Source organism: Xylocopa sonorina, chromosome 10 (assembly GCF_050948175.1).
Source record: "Xylocopa sonorina isolate GNS202 chromosome 10, iyXylSono1_principal, whole genome shotgun sequence".
Lineage (NCBI taxonomy): Eukaryota > Metazoa > Arthropoda > Insecta > Hymenoptera > Apidae > Xylocopa > Xylocopa sonorina.
In genome coordinates this window covers 3,406,555-3,424,172 of record NC_135202.1, presented here as the reverse complement: position 1 = coordinate 3,424,172, position 17,618 = coordinate 3,406,555, and the positions used below count along the sequence as shown (strand labels likewise).

At 36.8% G+C, this 17,618-nt stretch overlaps 3 protein-coding genes across 3 annotated transcripts; 2 read left to right on the top strand and 1 right to left on the bottom strand.

Annotated features, from left to right (window-relative positions):
* Nucleotides 1–692: 692 nt before the first annotated feature.
* On the top strand, nucleotides 693–5,653 carry LOC143428176 (uncharacterized). Its single transcript, XM_076902897.1, has 11 exons — nucleotides 693–713; nucleotides 778–975; nucleotides 1,049–1,190; nucleotides 1,492–1,715; nucleotides 1,795–1,926; nucleotides 3,057–3,139; nucleotides 3,247–3,451; nucleotides 3,671–3,812; nucleotides 4,356–4,549; nucleotides 4,614–4,756; nucleotides 5,506–5,653. Exons 1-11 carry the CDS (start codon nucleotides 693–695, stop codon nucleotides 5,648–5,650), a joined length of 1,629 nt encoding a protein of 542 aa, XP_076759012.1. The 3' UTR covers nucleotides 5,651–5,653.
* Nucleotides 5,654–6,968: 1,315 nt separating this feature from the next.
* On the top strand, nucleotides 6,969–13,301 carry LOC143428154 (uncharacterized). The gene is made up of 8 exons (XM_076902869.1): nucleotides 6,969–7,132; nucleotides 7,999–8,127; nucleotides 9,734–9,941; nucleotides 10,694–11,166; nucleotides 11,575–11,752; nucleotides 11,901–12,122; nucleotides 12,207–12,436; nucleotides 13,052–13,301. Exons 1-8 carry the CDS (start codon nucleotides 7,103–7,105, stop codon nucleotides 13,211–13,213), a joined length of 1,632 nt encoding a protein of 543 aa, XP_076758984.1. The 5' UTR covers nucleotides 6,969–7,102; the 3' UTR covers nucleotides 13,214–13,301.
* Nucleotides 13,302–14,026: 725 nt separating this feature from the next.
* On the bottom strand, nucleotides 14,027–17,162 carry LOC143428127 (zinc carboxypeptidase-like). Its single transcript, XM_076902837.1, has 6 exons — nucleotides 17,001–17,162; nucleotides 16,069–16,587; nucleotides 15,406–15,493; nucleotides 15,125–15,327; nucleotides 14,716–14,800; nucleotides 14,027–14,325 (listed from the first exon to the last, which is right to left on the bottom strand). The coding sequence occupies exons 1-6, from the start codon at nucleotides 17,142–17,144 to the stop codon at nucleotides 14,132–14,134; spliced, it is 1,233 nt and encodes a 410-aa protein (XP_076758952.1). The 5' UTR covers nucleotides 17,145–17,162; the 3' UTR covers nucleotides 14,027–14,131.
* Nucleotides 17,163–17,618: the final 456 nt, after the last annotated feature.

Here is a 17,618-nt window from a genome sequence, read left to right as displayed (position 1 = left end):
ATTTTGCTTCTGTGACACGAAAAGCGCGAATATTTTATCTATAATTATTCCGATAGATCTCATTTCGGTTAAACGAAAGTAAATGCTAATTTCGCTGTTACACGTTTGGTTAATTAAATGTTATTTACTGGTTCAAAAGCAATGAACAAACAAATTTTCAGTTTTTTTCCGTTTTCCGCCATAGTCAAAGGGTTAAATCCCGTATATGATAAAACCATTTTACATATTGTGTCACTTATATATTTTCATACGCTTATCTTAAATGCAAATGCATGAATATTTTTGAAGTCGCTTTAAAATTTCACTATAAGTACAAATAAGTTGATGGTATCATGCATTACAAGTGCATCGACGCCATTATACGCACCTATTGCTTGAAGTAACTCAGTTTGCATAAATACAAACTTCACATCAAATCACTTGAATCTTTTCACACAATTTTCACGTAACAAATATTTAATTTACCATTTAACAGATTTAAACTCACTCGACGCAACTAGTCTGAACAAAGCTTTGGAATTATTGTTGAAGTATCCTGAATTTATCAGCCATTTGTCTTCCTGTCCCGAAGTCAGAAGAAATATAATGTTAATGTTTAACAACCGATTCGAGAATTCTGCGAATAGAAAATTAGGATCCAACGAGTAGTACATAATGAATTAAATTAGGAATGCCGCATTAGTCGCTCAAAAATGGATTGCATCGAGGAAGAGGTAATATGAATTTTGATTTTGCATCTGATACTTCTTGTTGATTCCACAAACGTTTCAATTTTAGTTGACGAAGACGAATGTCTTTCAATTAAATATTCTGGTCCCATTAATCGAGATATTCGACGTATACATGTCACTGGGACAGAAATTAAGTCCAGACGAGTTCTGTATTTTTCTGTTCGTCGAGGAGGAGCCGAAAGAGAAGTGCAAGCTCGACTTTAACCCTGTTAGGGAACATCTTAATAATTGGAAGGAGATTAAAGTATAATTGAGTTGTTCATTTCACCAAACATTGTCACACTACGATCAAAATAATGTATTTTGGATGTTCAAAGGGTTTGTCAACTTCACTGCAAAATGTAATCATCGATTTATTCATGAATGTCGTTCGTTACGTGATCTTCTTGGAATCCATAAGTAGGGACTATCTGGAAAGGCAAAATTGTTGCAATTACGCTGATTTGCATCAAACTATAGGTAAATTTATATACTCACAGCCAAACCTGTATATACATTTAATTATCATTGATATTTCTTTCTTCAAGAAAAGCAATCGTTATTATAAATTATCGCTATAAAAGTTACGCTTCAGAAAATAATGAATACAAGCTCTATTAATTAACTATTCGAATTTTTATTCTAATAAATTTATACAAATGGACGGATAATGTGCACCTTTAAAAGTAGATTCGAAATAATTTTCACTATCAATGCCATCCAACGAAATATTTCAATTACTTTATTTATTCCAACAATATTTATTTTATATATTTTCCAGTACTCGTATACATCTTGTCGTACAGAGTATTCAGCTTATTCTTCGAAGATTCCGTCGAGTGTTTCGCTCATTTCAAAGTAAAGAAAATATTGTCGCTTGTTAAGTATCTTCTTCGCGCGGAGACACCGAATTTGTTTCACCGAAATGGCTGCCTGACATTCGAGGAGGATTTCGTGGACCAAAAGCTTATCTTGCCGTTCCTAGAGGCAACGCCGTGTTTAGAGGTTTTCTTCGCTGCTCCAGAAACATTTTTCATGTTAGAGATAAGCGAGCTCGATAACGTTCGTTCAATTTTCGCGATAGAAGCTTCAAAAACATTTGAAGGAGTACATACGGGACATGAAACCACCTAAAAAGGGATTGACGATTCCATTGTCCATGAACGTTCTGAATCGGCCACGACGACAGCTAAAAGTGCCTCCCAGTTCACCTGAAGTAAGTAATTTTCCTTACAGTACAACTGCAATTTCATACAGGGTGAATAGGAGAATCAGAGTAATAATAAATTACTATTTTAATCGTTTGACTGAAAAAAACGTTGAAAAAACAGCGCTATCGAGCTGCTTAGAACTTTGAGACGTAGAAATTCAGAAGCGCGACAGCACTCCATGGCATTTTGATTGGGTTTCTGAAATCTTCAAAAATCCGTGACACTCAAACGATTAAGAAAATTCGAAATGCATTAGAATACGCAAGAGTGAAAATCAATGCTTTATTTTAGTTCGAACTACTTGTGTCTTGTATAAAAAAATATATTGACTCCATAAAAAGAGATTCTTCGCACGAAAGTAAGCTGAAAGCGTAGAATATTAATTTCACTCAACTAGTATTAATTTTTTTATAGTTAAACTTTATTTATCAGCAAAAATGTTATTTTAAACATTATATGGCTCTTATATTTTCAAAAAATCCTTCGACTTTGTTGTTCAGAATATTCATAAAAAGTCTTTAAATATTTGCGATAAACTAGACGTTGCAGCGTCGTTTAATTGTCATTTCGTAACACATAGTTGATAGCAAAGTATTCCTTTATGATAATGACACCGAGAGGCTTTTGTTTGTTCACAAAGTACTGAAAATATATCAACTGTTATTTCGTATTTTTACGTAACAATGCACTTAAACATAATCTCCTCGACTATCGAGTAAGAAATAAAATAGTAAAATCGTCTGACTCCACGTCGATTGAAGCCGTCGAATTAATGAACCTTCAAGGTTTCCCTTTCTGAAGACTCGTATCCTGGATAGGATCTGTCAGCAAAGAAGTTCACGCGGGAAATTCCGAGGACGAATTACCTTAAACCGTTGACAGAGTTGAAATTGGAGTCACTGCGAGCAATCAATAAATCGAAGGCCATGAATTTATTAAAAAACGCTAATGAGAATGCTCCAAATTGCTTTCGGCGTCGCAAAGATCCCGCCAGAAGAATCGACGAAGAGAAACCGAAGAGGACGTTCCTGAGGAAATCCGTGCCGATTTTTAAGGTGCGCGAACATGCTACTGTTCGTTGAACGTTGGAAAATTGTCAGTCTTTTTTGTATTAACGATGAATCATTTGTTGTAGCCTGTCGAGGTGAAGCAGACGGCTGCTTCGACGTTAAGAGAATGCGCTCGCGTAATCAGCGACGAAGAAAAAGAAATAAAAAAGTAAGTAATAATTGAACGTATCCATGTATTATTAATAAATACCATAATGTTTGCAATAAAAGTTATCAAAGGCCTGCAAATGAATGTTTAAGTGACTGAAATTGTAGATTAAAGGCATTAACGGAAGGTGGATTCGACCCATCGTCGATACTGAAGATTGAAGAAGAGAAACGCCAGCAGCAGCGTGAAGAGGAGCTGCTGAAAATCAAAGAGAAACATCTTTTGGCTCTCTTATCGCGCGAGGGTGCATTTATTGCAAAGCAATCATTGCTGAATGACCTAAAAATTCAAGCGAAAAGTGTGCGGAAGGAAGTATGCATTTAGAAAAATGTACTTTATATAACATCAACGTAAACATACGATTAGACATCGATATCGTCAATTTACGGCACATTATGGATAATTTTAGCTAAGAATTAGTAGGCTTATTTTCTGAAACTAACTTATTTGTTAGCTACATGTTAAGTACCTCTGCTGGAGCGTCGTGGAAGTTTAACAGTAATTAATTTCAATTATCTATTGTCGTTGAAGAAACAAGAAATCTATAAGAAACTAGAGAAATGGAGACAGAATCATAACAAGGAGATGATGGAAATTGTTGAAAAGTGTCGCGAAATGGAACAAGCTTCTCGTGAAGCGTTCTACACCATGCTTGATGAAAAGAAACAAAAGGGTATTTAAATTAAATTTTCTTCTTGCACGAGAAAATGTCAGATATACTTCTCTTACGAGAGTTTAATATAAAATTAAAAAAAAAATACTCGTAATATATAAATTTTACTGTACAGAGTAATAAAGAAAGGGTTAATAACTTCTAGGATAGATAGTTTTCGCTAAATGGTGAAAAGTGTGTTAAAACATGTTGCTTAAAACCAGGAATTAAAACCGTAATGTAAAATATTGGTACTAGGGCTCTTTTTTTTACTTGCACCTTTATAAATTTTACAACAGACGAAATACCAAAATGACTGTACATCGTATCGACCATATCATGTCGCGCCATTTTGGTTTTTATGGGGTTTACAAAATCTCTGCATAAAATCAGTGGCTTAAGCTATTTCTAATTATTTAACTCGAACAAAAAATTATTTCCAACCTTAGAACAATTAAAAGAAGAATTAACATTCTTTTATTATCTATCCTACCAGAGTTCCTTTCTTCATTATTCTACACTTGTAATTATAAACAAACGTTTGGACGATATTTAAACCATTAGCCGCGGAAATCTCTGAAAAGTCGCGGCAGTTGAAAGCTGAGCTGGTGAAGCGAAGAGAGGAGGAGACTCGGAGGAAGGTTAAATTGATCCAGGAGATTAAGACGATTCAATCGTTGCGGCAATTACCATTCAAGGATTTCGATCCCACAGAATCAAGCGGCTTGGGTCTTCTCTGTGAAATGTCGCTGGCGGAGGTTCGTACCAATCCGATCGATCAAGATCGATCGCTAACGAATAATCCGTTTCTATATGTTTCAGTTGAAAGAGAGGCTGTTCTGGATGAGAATGAAACTGAACGAGGACACGAAGGACAGACGCTACGCTATTCTTCGAGAACGCGAGAGGCAGAAGAACTTGATCAACGACACACGAAGAGCGCTCGAGGAATATAAAGCGAGCAAGTCAGCAAAGTTTATCATTATCCGCTGCGAATGAAACACGTCCAATTTAGTTTTTACACGAAGCTTCTGAATGATTCTGGGAGACTTTTATTTTGCAAAGATCGCGCAGTAGGTCGTGTACCTCGCGAATCTGAATCTGGCGCGGCTCGTAATGGTGCCATGAATTTCAGGCTGGTGAACGGCTCGGAGAGAGGCACATAATGAAGCAGCGTCTCTCGCCAAGTTGGCTTTTGCATTTGTTATATAGCGTAGTACAAGTAAAAATGTATTACATAAACTTAATTTATATTGTGCAAGTCAATCGTGCGGTGCACCTTAACCGTGTAAAAAGAGAGTATAAGTTTTTTCTTAACTCGCGTTCGATCCGAATCGCGTAAAATGTGTGTGCAAAACGGTGTAAAGACAGGACTAAAGCGCATTATTTAATTCCATATTTACGTGGTTAGCTAGCAATGATCTTGAAGCAATTATATGCGCAAGCAGCTGCAGTAAATCCTAGCATAACGCGATTAATTGATATTGTCGTTATATGGAAACCACGCTATAAGAAACTCGGAAGTAAGTAAAATATAAATCAATTCGATTCGTTCTGCGTTCTTTGGAAAAATTGCAGTCTCAGAGCGTCAACGTTTAACTCTGCGTTATGTCGAAGCCGTGTTATAGGGTTGACTGTATCTTTTCCTTCAATTAATTGTACACACGAAAACAGCTTAGGAACGCTACGTACAGATTTCGTATTTTATTTTCAGGCGTACTCCTTTGACAATCAAATCGAAGCCACAGCTCCGACAGACCGAGCCTGTCTTCTCATCGAAAATAGGTGCGTTGCAAAAGAAACTGGAAGAACGAAGAGCATTGAGGATGCAGACGGAAGCAGTGTGCGATACGAAATGAAGTAGACGGAAATGTTATCAGTTTACGCAGTATTATTCTGCTTGTAATAAATTGCACCAATTCATCGATTTAGATAGCTTGTTTGAAATGACGGTGCAACAATAGCAGATCCATTGTTCCTTAGCAGACACCGTCTTAATTGTCGTGTACGCGGCATTTGTGCTTAATCATTACTGCGTTTGCGTACGGCAACCATGTGTTTTTAAACTACACTGTCATCATTCGCCAATTAACTTTTCTCTGATATTTCACAAATCTAAGATATATAATTTTGTCGAATGATAATGTGTTATTGCCTGAATGCTGGTGTCATTTTAGGTATCTGACGTAAATATCTTGCAAAAAGTGGTAATTTTCCGTCTTGCATAATAGGAGACTTGAGAACGTGCCTCACCTTACAACTTTGAAAAAATTCGAAGTATACAAAAAAAAAAGAAAGAAAGACAAATATCTGAAAGACTAACACCGTGAAATAAATTAAATTAGGGAAACTGTCCCACCTTCCGCTTCAGATAGTGAAATAGTAAAGTGTACTGGAATGACAACGTGCTATGTTTGCTCGTATATTTTTTTGTGTGAAACGTGACATTCGAGATTTGTCTTTGCGAATTGATGCTAGACAAATTTTTTAGCATTGCAATTGTTTGTACAGAAGTATTCTTTCATCGCGTAGATCGAATAAGTGATTCTTTTGACAAATGCTAAGACTATTGCAATAGTTTTTTTGCATTGTATTTAACTGCACTGCAAGTGCTTATAAATTACAGTCAAGATCGTGATCGGTTACGAAAGCTAAATAAATTGATAAAGAAAGATAATTTAATAAAGAAAATTTTATTTCTGTGTGTTCAAGGACAGTACAAATTTTAATAAAATGCAGAGACAGTTAAAAACATTAAAATGCTAAATAATAATTACAAAGAATCTAAAATCAAGTGAATATTAATTGGCTTTTTAAATTTGACTGCTATGTCATTCATGTCCGCGGATATGTTGAACAGTAAAATATATTAACACGATGAACAGGAAAGCGCGACAATCAACTCGGAGTAAACTATAAATATTACTTGTATGCGAAACATACAAATTAAACGTACGAATAATAGTGAAAATAAAAAATGGACACGCACTATTCAAGATTTTCATCGTGTAATTGAGAACACATTAATAGTAATATTCCGTACACAAGATTCGTCCCAAACGATTAGATATCACTAGTATGATGATTTATTTCATCGTTGCATTGTACGTACACAATTACAGAAATGATAGTGTCGTCTGTCTTGCATGCAAAAGGCAAAGAGGGAGTGGAGCAGTATATGCACCAAGAAAAAGACAGTCACCTAAGTATTCTACTGTCAGCTGCTGAGGGACCAACGTCGATCCATCGCACGTGCTTGACGAATCCTTCGAACTTGTTCTCAGTGTGGAACAACTACTCGATTCACCGACATGGTTGTTAATAACGAGAAGGAGGACAATGTAAGACATATCGTAAGACATAAATACAAGTAAACCCTCCTATAACGCGGTACTCTTATAACACGGCTCCCATATAACGGTGGTGCAAATTAATAATAATTTGATATACCCACTAAATTATATCCTGCCATTTTAGTATTTATACAATTTTATTTCATAATCGTATGCATCGTAAGTATTTCGCCTTAAGTATTTTTCGTCTCCTTATTCATTTTTTCTTCATACACAAACACATACACACACATATATACACATACATACACATACATGCATTTAACACGCTCTCACGTACCTGATTGGTGACTTCAACACATGATGGTACACTGTATACACTTTGTGTATTCTAACGTTTTCCACTCGTATTTATATTTGAAGGAACTACCAAGTAACTCAGAGTTATTTTTCATATTCGCTCTAGATGAAACCATATTTTGCCCGAACTTGTTGGTTTAGTAAGAGAAATTAAAGAAATACACAGATTTTGTGATGAACATCAATATATATGACGATATACAAGTGCAAAAGGTTAATAAACGTGACGATAGAAACGAAAATAAATAAGAATGCACGAAATTTAACAAGCTAAACATTTTCTGCTCTAGACGCGGGGTCCCCAGAATCGCGGAACTCGTAGCATTTGCTATCATACTTCTGTTATATGGCTAAACTTGACCTGAATCGAACTGATTTATATTTTGCTTACTTCTCTATTTCACGCGCCGTAATTACCATACAGCGAATTAACAGGAGTTAATCGCATTATAAGAGAGTTAACTGTAACCCATGTTCTCCGTGACTCTCCGTTTCAATTAAATCTACGAGACATCTTATCGACTTGAGCGATTTAGAGCAATTACCGTTTTCAGGTCGAGCCGCATTTCACGATAGAAAACAACGTGCTGAAAGGAAAAGTGGTGACGAAGGATACTCTGCATACTGGCCTGGGAAAGTTGTTGTTTGACGTTCTGAGGAACAATCCGGATGTCATTGGCCAGGTAGAAATCTTGCCTTACAGAGCGGTCGAAGAGTTCAAAGAAACGAAGTGAATTCGTGGGGGCTACTTTCTTCTTAATTTCTCTGAAGAATTAACACTTTGAACAAGTTTCCTCTGTACATACAGTTATCGATCTTTCATCTATGAATGCGTGTCCGTCAGAGTTGACGTATCGATTTCCGGTCGCCTTTCCTTATCAACTTGTACATCTTAACAAAAGTGAAAAAATGGCATAATTGCGTAACTCGTGCAAGGTTTTCAAGCTTGTTCAAGGCTGTTGCAACCAACAAAGACGGTACGTATATTAAGTGGAATTCACTGCAGTAATAGCAGCTGAATTATTGGAATTAAGAGAGGGACAGTCGCATGAAGAGCAAATTATTCAAAGTGTTGAGGTTTGCAAGATGCCAAAATTAAAGGGCAAGTTGTTCGAAGTGTTGAGCTTTCCAAGATATTGAAGTTAAGGAGAAAGTATTAAAATTGTTCTACAGTTTCATTTCGTGACAGTATTTTAATTGATAAGTACCACAAAATTTCATAAACACTCAGTGGGTTTCTTCCAGATCGTCTAAAAATGCTATTTTATAATAAAGTTATTATGCAATAAAGTATATAAATATAGTATAGCAAGTTTCTATTATATAATAAAGTGAGGTACACGATTGTTTAACCACTGGAAAGATTGTACAAACATTCTCACTGTGTACGATCTTCATGTATCCACTTTTCGCAATCAGATACGTATTTCCTTGTTTAACAATATCTGATTTATATATGTTCATTAATGAGCATTATTTTCTAAAAGATGTTTCATCGTCTTCGAAGATAACATTTATTATGAAACTCTCGACGAGACGATAACTAAACTAGATGAAATTTCTACATCTTCTTGAACTTGAGATTAAAATTTATTAACCTTTTGACTACTGATGACGTCTAAAGATGTTTAGAAAACTTGCGCTTGTGATGTTATAGATACATAGAAAACTGACGCTTATGGTACTGCAAGCGCTTAGAAAACTGAAGATTGTGATACTGCAGACGCTTGGAAAACTGGTGCTTGTGTTATTGTAGGCGCTTAGAAACTTGCACTTGGAAAACTGGTGCTTGTGGTATTGTAGACGCTTGAAAAACTTACGCTTGGAAAACTCGCGCTTATAAAGCGCTTAGAAAAATTGCAATGCAACAAATGCAGAATACAAAGAAACGAATAAGATTGTTTACCATATGATACGACTGGTACGTCTCAGACTTACCGTAATCAAAGGGTTAATATAGAAATACTTTAGCAATCAGTCGGACGACCGCTTTTTGACGACTGCAGCGACAGTATCGTTATCTATAATTTCCACTTTTTCGTATGTTTTGATTTCTCGTGAATGTATACGCGTATCACAAATATTAACATTATGTTAATATTTTCCGATAGATGATGACAAACTAAGAGCGCTTGAAAATACTATTTGTGGGCGTGGCAGAAAGAATTTAGTAATATGTAAATTGGCATTTTATAATTTAGGGGTTGAGCTTTACACGTTTCACCCGTGCGCAATAGAATCAGAACGGCGTAATTAGTAGCATTTTTAATGGTACGATCGAATGTTCAGGTGGACGCCATCACAGGGATCGAAGATACGTTCGCGGACATTACCGATCGTGCAATAAAATGCGCGCTATGGCTTCGGAAACAAGGAGTAGGAAAAGGGGATATTGTCGTGATTTGCACGCACAATCACCGAGATTCCACGATTCCTTTTCTTGCTGGGCTTTTTCTTGGTGCTATTGTTAATTCGTGGGACAACGAGATGAATATTCGTGAGTTTTTTCTTTTCATTATGTAACAAATAATTCTCATATCTTTAACGTGAACATTCGAATCGGTACATCGTGTTGCATCATATTTGTTTTATTCTCCGAGGCTTCTTTATAAATAATTTTTTTAAATAATTGACACTAATTTGGATATTCGAAATATTTCACAAGTTGCATCTGGTAATTAACGTTCTATAAATATGACAGTGAAAAAACGTGGCAGTGACAGTGCCAACAAATTTTGGCTGTTTTCATTCTCTGTGTCACTTTATGTAACAGTTTAACTGTACATATATGTACACTAATAACTGCAAGTAATTAATAATGGCTAGAAGACATTGCTCAACTAATTGACAATAGGAGAGTCATTTATGTCATGCTAAACAGTTAAATTACATAGAATTCATATGTATTGCATGGTATCACAATTATTTTTTGTTTCTATAAGTGTTTTTTTCTTGAATGTCCACGTCAGTTACTTTAGATTTTTCAATGAGGAAAGACACGCCCTCGATAATATCGCAATAAAGTAATATCTTAATCATAATAGTAAACTATAATATTTCATATTTATACTCGATTTGTACATTTTTACGTTATAATCTAATGTATCTCATACAATTGTTATGCCCATGCAATTTTGTACGCCATTTTACAAAATAAAAAAACAACTTGATGCAAAAATGTGAAGTTGGATTAGCATAGCTCTTCGTGTAGATACAAAGTTGTATTATTTAACTGATACCATCTTGTAGAATACGGCCGGCACATGATGACACTAACGTTACCGGAAGTGATCTTCGCGAACGAGAAGTCGGCGGCGTTGATCCTAGAGGTGGCGAAGATCGAGCTATTCCACACGAGGATAGTGTGCTTCGGCCATTATCCAGGTACTACGCCCTTCGCTGATGTGCTGAAGGATCACCAGGAATCGGCAGTGGCTAATTTCAAGTGCGAAGAAATCGACGATCTCGAGGAAACGGCGCTCCTGCTGTTTTCTTCCGGGACAACTGGTCTACCTAAAGCTGTTCAGTTACCGCATAGAGCGTTAATTAATATGCTGATGACCGATTATAACATGATCACAGACATAATTATGACCTTCAGTAGCTTGTACTGGATCAGTGGAGTGTTATTCACCATTAAAGGTATCTATTCTTGCACGAAGAGGATCATCCCGCCTGAGTTCGAGCCGCAAGTTGCTTGTGAACTGCTCCAAAAATACAAGGTACTCGCTGAAATTATCTGCCAAATGATAGTATAAAAGATAGTCTGCAACTTAAACCGTGCCTTGAAAGATTCTAAAAATGTAGCGTCATATTCTGCGATTTCGTGCAATCGGTTGATTCAGCTGGTAGGAAGTGCCTGTTTGAATTGGTCAAACGTAGCTCAGCTGAACCTACTTGCGACTGTCTGAGTAAAATCGCGAGTATCGAGTGTAAACTTCATTTGCGCAATATAGAACGTTAAATTTTAATGTCTTCCATCATCCGTCCGAATGTTATTAGTATAATAATTATTATATTAACATATTAATTAATAAAATATTTATTAATGTAATCAATTCAATATCATTATCAAAAGTTTCCTTGACACTGCGAATTGTTGTTAATCATAACAATTAATTGTTCTACAGGTTTCATGGGCGTTGCTGAGTACCAGCATTTCGAATCGACTGATTCGATACAGTCATCTAAGAGACTACGATCTTTCCAGTTTGAAGGCTGTTATCATTGGCGGTGCTATACTGCAGAAAGAATCGGAAGATTTACTGCGGAAATACTTGCCACATGCAGTGATCGTACAAGCATATGGTACATTCCGAGTAAACTATAAAAGAATTCGTGTTTGCGTGAGAAAATTCACATCAAATAATTAAGAAATTATTTTATTATTTAAAACAAAATAATAACAAATTTGACATTCTTCGCATTGTCATATCATAATGATTCCTTTTTTAAGGGACAACGGAACTTGGCGGTGTGATCACCATCCAATTACCAGGCACCACAAGCGGCTCCTGTGGTATAGTGTCCGCAAATAGTGAAATAAAAATCGTGGACGTTAAAACAGGGAGAGCACTGGGCCCGAATCAACCTGGCGAGCTTCAGTCGAAAACGTGGACGATGTCGACGGGATATTATAAAAATCCTGAAGAAACCAAGAACACATTCGACGAAGACGGTAGCCATAGATAGATAGTTAATAGATCGTTCAAAAGTGCATAGGAATGATATATCGTTAACTTAATCAGTTATAATTTTGCAGGATGGATGCACACGGGAGATTTAGCTTATTACAATGAGAAAGGAGAATTTTTTATCATCGACAGGATAAAGGAACTGATTAAATACAGAGGACACCAAATATCGCCGTCGGAAATTGAAGCTTTGTTGCAGACTCATCCGGCTGTTGTAGAAGCGGCGGTGGTTGGAGTCCCACATCCCACGGACGATGAGCATCCTATTGCTTTCGTCTGCAAAGCACCCAATAAAGAGGTACGTGTGAGTAAATATTTTCTTATGATTATGAAACTTGGAATTTCGCAAAGCATACACACACAACATACTACAACAAAATAGTTCAAGTTATTCTCTTAGTATGCTGTTTTGTAAAGTCGAGGTGATCTCAGGATTTACTGCCCGCTGCTGCCATATTGGAATACTCGGAATTTTCACGCGCACCTGATGGTACCTTCAAATAATCTTTAGTTATTTTAGTAAAACAATATTTTCCTTTTCTAATAGGTATTTGACAACCAATTAGAGTTTAGACACCGTTCCCTCATTTTTCTTGCACACATGTAAAAGTACAGTCCACTTTACACAAGGTACGATACAGAACGCAATATTAATCGTTTGCAAATATCTGTTATCAGTGAAATTGTTCGTAAATTTTAGTAAAGTCATTCTTATGTACACATTTATATCAGTGTAATTTGCACAGCACGCGAGGTGCTGTTTATAAACAGAGATACATATTTTTTTAAAATGGCGCATTGTTGATCATCTAGAGTTAGAGAACTTTGAAAGTGATCTTGTTCAAGTTCTCCATCTGTTAATAGTAAAATAGAAACGAAATGAATTATTTCGACTATGCGATTTAATTTGCAGGTTTCCGCGGAGGAGTTGATTAAATTAGTGGAAGTTAACATGATGGACCACAACAGGCTCCGTGCAGGAGTTAAATTTCTGCCTAAACTTCCGTACACTAATTCAGGGAAGATCGCGAGGAAAGAATTGAGAGCAATGGCGAAAAAGATCGCGATCGGTTAAATTAGGATAGAATCGATAACGCGTACAACGCCTCAAATTGATTGGAATTCGCAAAATCAATAATTAGATACACTTATCAGTCTACAGTTACATGTAGCCGAGTATTATCATGTTCCATGTGGCCTGAAGGTAGCGCGTCTTAAAACTATTGTTCAAATGATAAAACAAAGTTTCTTTTGTTAACCTCTTCGGAAACGATCTTCTTACCAAAAAAAAACGAATTTAATATTTTGTTTCATTACGATTTATTTATTGTATATCGATAGAAATTCAGAAAAGCAAGACAAGAATGGAGAAAACAAGACGAATGCATAAGCAAACTATAATGCCCACATTCGTGCCGTTGACTGTTAATAATAATAAAAGATTAAGTGTTCACATACGTGGCAAAGGACGTTAAAATGTTAAAATAAGAGCCGCCTTCGAATTGCTACGGCATCGACGATTATTTTCGCGGTACAAAATGGAACGTACAAATAAGCAGTAGATAATATTACAACTTAGGAAAAGACAAGCTCAATTACACGTAAAGTATTAGTTTGGCAAGAAAGTATTTTCGATAGTCGCACATAGATAACACTGTGATTGTTTTGATGGTGTTGCGATTCTTTCCTATTGACATTTGTCAGTCACAAGATCATCGAACAAAATCGAAGCCGTATCATTGATCAAAGTTTGTTCTTTGTACATAAAAAATTAGTTTTATTTCACACTACAAAACCGAGGATACTCTCTTGCCAGCCAAATAGAAATCCTATTTTTAAAAGTATTACGGTGGGGTCTAATTTTAAGGTAAAAACGATTGTCTGAGTGTGTTGAAAAATGTTACCAAAGTTTATTGCATTAATTTATTATTGATCGTAACAAGAAAATTATAGCGTCGTTTTAAGTGCGTCCGTTTAAATGACTCGATTACGGTTACTCGTATCCTCGTGCTTTAGCCTCCTTGAACATGGCGACCAAGGAGTCGAGGGTTTCCAGCGCGGTTGGCTCGATTTGATCAGCTGGGAGCAAGAAACCGTGGCGACCGGTGTCTCGCAGCTCGTAGGTGAAGGTGATTGGTTTATGGAAAGTTCCTTTCACCCAGTCCATCGAACTTCCGCTTGCAACATCTGCGAAAAAAAAAGCGAAACGTAGAACGCGAGAATAATTATGAAATCAGAGAAACCGATGTTCGTCGATGTAATTATTTTACTTATCGCTGGTTACTACGATTAAATGTGTAACGATTCTGTTTCGTTTGAAGTATCATTCTGGCAGATTTGATTAGAATTCGAAAAGAATTAAGCAAAACTAGTGGAACTATTTGTAGAAGGAGTAGGAGAACTTAATTTACATCTGAAATGAAAAAGAAGTATTGAATAAACAAAGCAGTACTGTAAGTACGAAGCACACGTTCGAATTAACTTCTGTTCCATTTAATTCAGATTTGTTTGGTAACCGTATGTTCTCTTATCTTCTAACTATATTTGTACTTAAATAAACGAAAGCTGTGCACTCACAAATGGTTTCAGCGATGTTACCAGTCTGGTATTTCGTGCCGTAGCGTCTCGCGAGGGCCTGGATGGTCTTCTGACCGATAGCCAGCTGAAAATGCACAGAATTAATTATATTAATCCATCGAGAATTTCACTAATAGGAGAAAATAATCGCCATCCATCATCCTTATCAGCTGCAGAAAGCACTTGTCTGATAAAATCGACAATTTCTATAAAATTCTGCGTATCGTCAATAATCTTATCGTCGTTTAACAAAAAATTCGAAATGTATTGTTTATAATGCGCGAATGCGATGTATCTACCGTAGACACTCTCGCATCGAATCGTAAAATATTTTATAGAGGAAACGAACTTGATACCGCATTTGCTTCGTATGTGGAAAAGAATTTTTTTTAATTAAACTTCCACTTACAGAGTCGGAGTAATTTTCCAGATGCTGTTTCGTGTGACCGTAGGGGAACATCAGGAGTTGCGAGTAGCTGTGGAAAGCGATGTAAGCATGGAATTTGCTGGAGATCGAGCTGATATATTCCGACATCGACTTGGTTTCCACGTCAGAGAAGGCGCTGCTTCCGGCATAAGTCTCGGAGCATGGACTGTTGCTAGCACCGCCAGCTGAAAATTGAACAATTTTCTTTCGACGAAATGCTCGATGCATGGTTTAACGCGTTCGAATGTCAGACTGAAACTCACACATCCATTTGTATCCCCAGTTCCTGTTAGGGTCGCTTCCGTAGCACAAGGAGCCGTATGGTTTTCGGGTCTTCCTCCACATACGGTTCTGCAACACGATTATCGAAACGTTGCTTAAGAATTTCTTGAAAAAATACTTACTAATATATATAATAATAATATTAATAGTGTCAACCCTTTGCACTGTATTGGGTTCGCGAGGTCTCCTTAGAGCGAACATCCGAGTGCAAAGGGTTAATATTATTAACGCATTCGCAATCGTTGACGTGAATTTACGTAGTTTCAAATTTTATTTATGAATGCCGCTGACGTAAATTCACGCCTTGTTTACAAGATTGATATGATATTTCAAAAAAACTTTCTAATTTTTTCAGCTTCAGAATTTCATTATTCTCATTCATCGATCGTGAATGTGTTAATATTATTAATATTCAAGAAATTTTCAGGATTGGCGATTACGAAGATTCGTAACTCATTCCATTTCAACTTTTCGAGAAATCCGTTTCTCTCGAGTTTTGTACTGAAATCGAAATTTTCAACACGTTCAAGAATTTGAAACAAATACAACGATGAATTCTGCTTTATCAATAATTAATTAATAGATTCTGTATCCACGTAGAATGCTAATAACCGGAAGTTTCGAAGTTTGTTTCAATCACTCACCGTGGTGTGAGTGTAAACGTAGCCATCAGGGTTCATGACAGGGAAGATGTACCAGTCGTGAGCTTCAGCGAGTGCTCTGACGTCGGCGTTCTTGCTGTTCAACAGTTCGTTCAAAATGTAAAGGACGCTAGCGGTGGTGACCCATTCTCTTGCGTGGATTCCAGCTTCGAGGAAGATTCCTGGCTTGTTCGAGCCAAAGGAGAGCTTCACACCTTTGATCTGGCGGCCCTGGTAGGTTTTCCCTGGGGCGAGCACTTGGACCTTTTTGGGGTTGGCTCTGGCGAGGTCGTCCAAATGGGCGTAGATGTCCTCGAGTTTGTGATAGTTCCTCAGGTCGAATCCAGCCAGAGGTTGCGTCGGTGGTGATTCGCTGTCGATCAAAGTCTGAACATCCTCGACGTAGGTTTCGTGAGGGATGTTGTGTTGCTTCATCAACTCCTCGAACTCTGCGATCTTGTGGGGAGCGACCATTACGTCTGCGTACTTCTGAACAGCGCTCACTTCTTTCCAGAAGGAATACTATGGAATTTTTTAATTAATTCTATTAATTAGTTTGTCGTAGGTTGTCGGAAGGAACTTCTTCAGTCTGATCATGTTATATTATTCAAATAACAAGTGGAATGGTAGGATGATAGTGCTCGAAGGCAAACTGCTCGATGAGAACTGTCAAATTGGCTGCACGCTGAACACTCGTAAGAATGATACAGGAATAATAAGATAAAATTCTCTACGGAACTCTGAGACGTAGAAATTGAAAAGCGCCGCCGCGCTGCTTGGAACTTTGAAGCGTAGAAAGTGGGAAGCGTCATCGCTAAGTTGTATAAGATGTATAAGATGGTATATAATTATTTAGATCAAATGCATCAGAATTTCTCATAAGATTGCTTGACTTTTAGATATAGAGTATGATCTGGTAGCGCCAAAGTATTTACCGAGTCAGAAGTTTGCCCCAAGCTGTTCACAATCTCCAATTGTTCATCGTTCTGGGGTGTGACACGGAACACCTTGTAGTTGTCATACTTCACCTTCTCGGCTGTCGCCAAAGCGACAACGGCGAATAAAATTATCTTCCACATGGTGCTTCTCTGAGAAAAGAAAAAAAAAGGTAGAAATTGCTATTAATACTTAGATCAGTGCAATTTACAATTCATAAGTAACTACATCTATACACAAATTTGTTGCATCTACCGCCCCTTTAAAAAAAAATTCCAAAAAGCTATTTATTGTACAAGCTGTATAAAAAAATTAATATCCAGCAAATGCAACAGCAATTTTAATTAATAATAATTTATTGTAACAAAATTCAAGCTTAGTCAGTTAATTAATTATTCGCGATTGAAGCTGTTGGAATATTTTCTTCCAAGTCGAAATCGTTTCAAGAATTTTTCCAAGTCGTGAAATCCCAAGGAAAGTTGAACCATTACGTCCAATGACGAGAAAAGCGAGAAACGTCGGATGATCTTACCCTACGCAGTGTCACGAGAGAAGTTCATTGCTGGCGTTACGTTGCCGTCGTATTTAAACGTTTTCTCTGCACACGACACCAATAA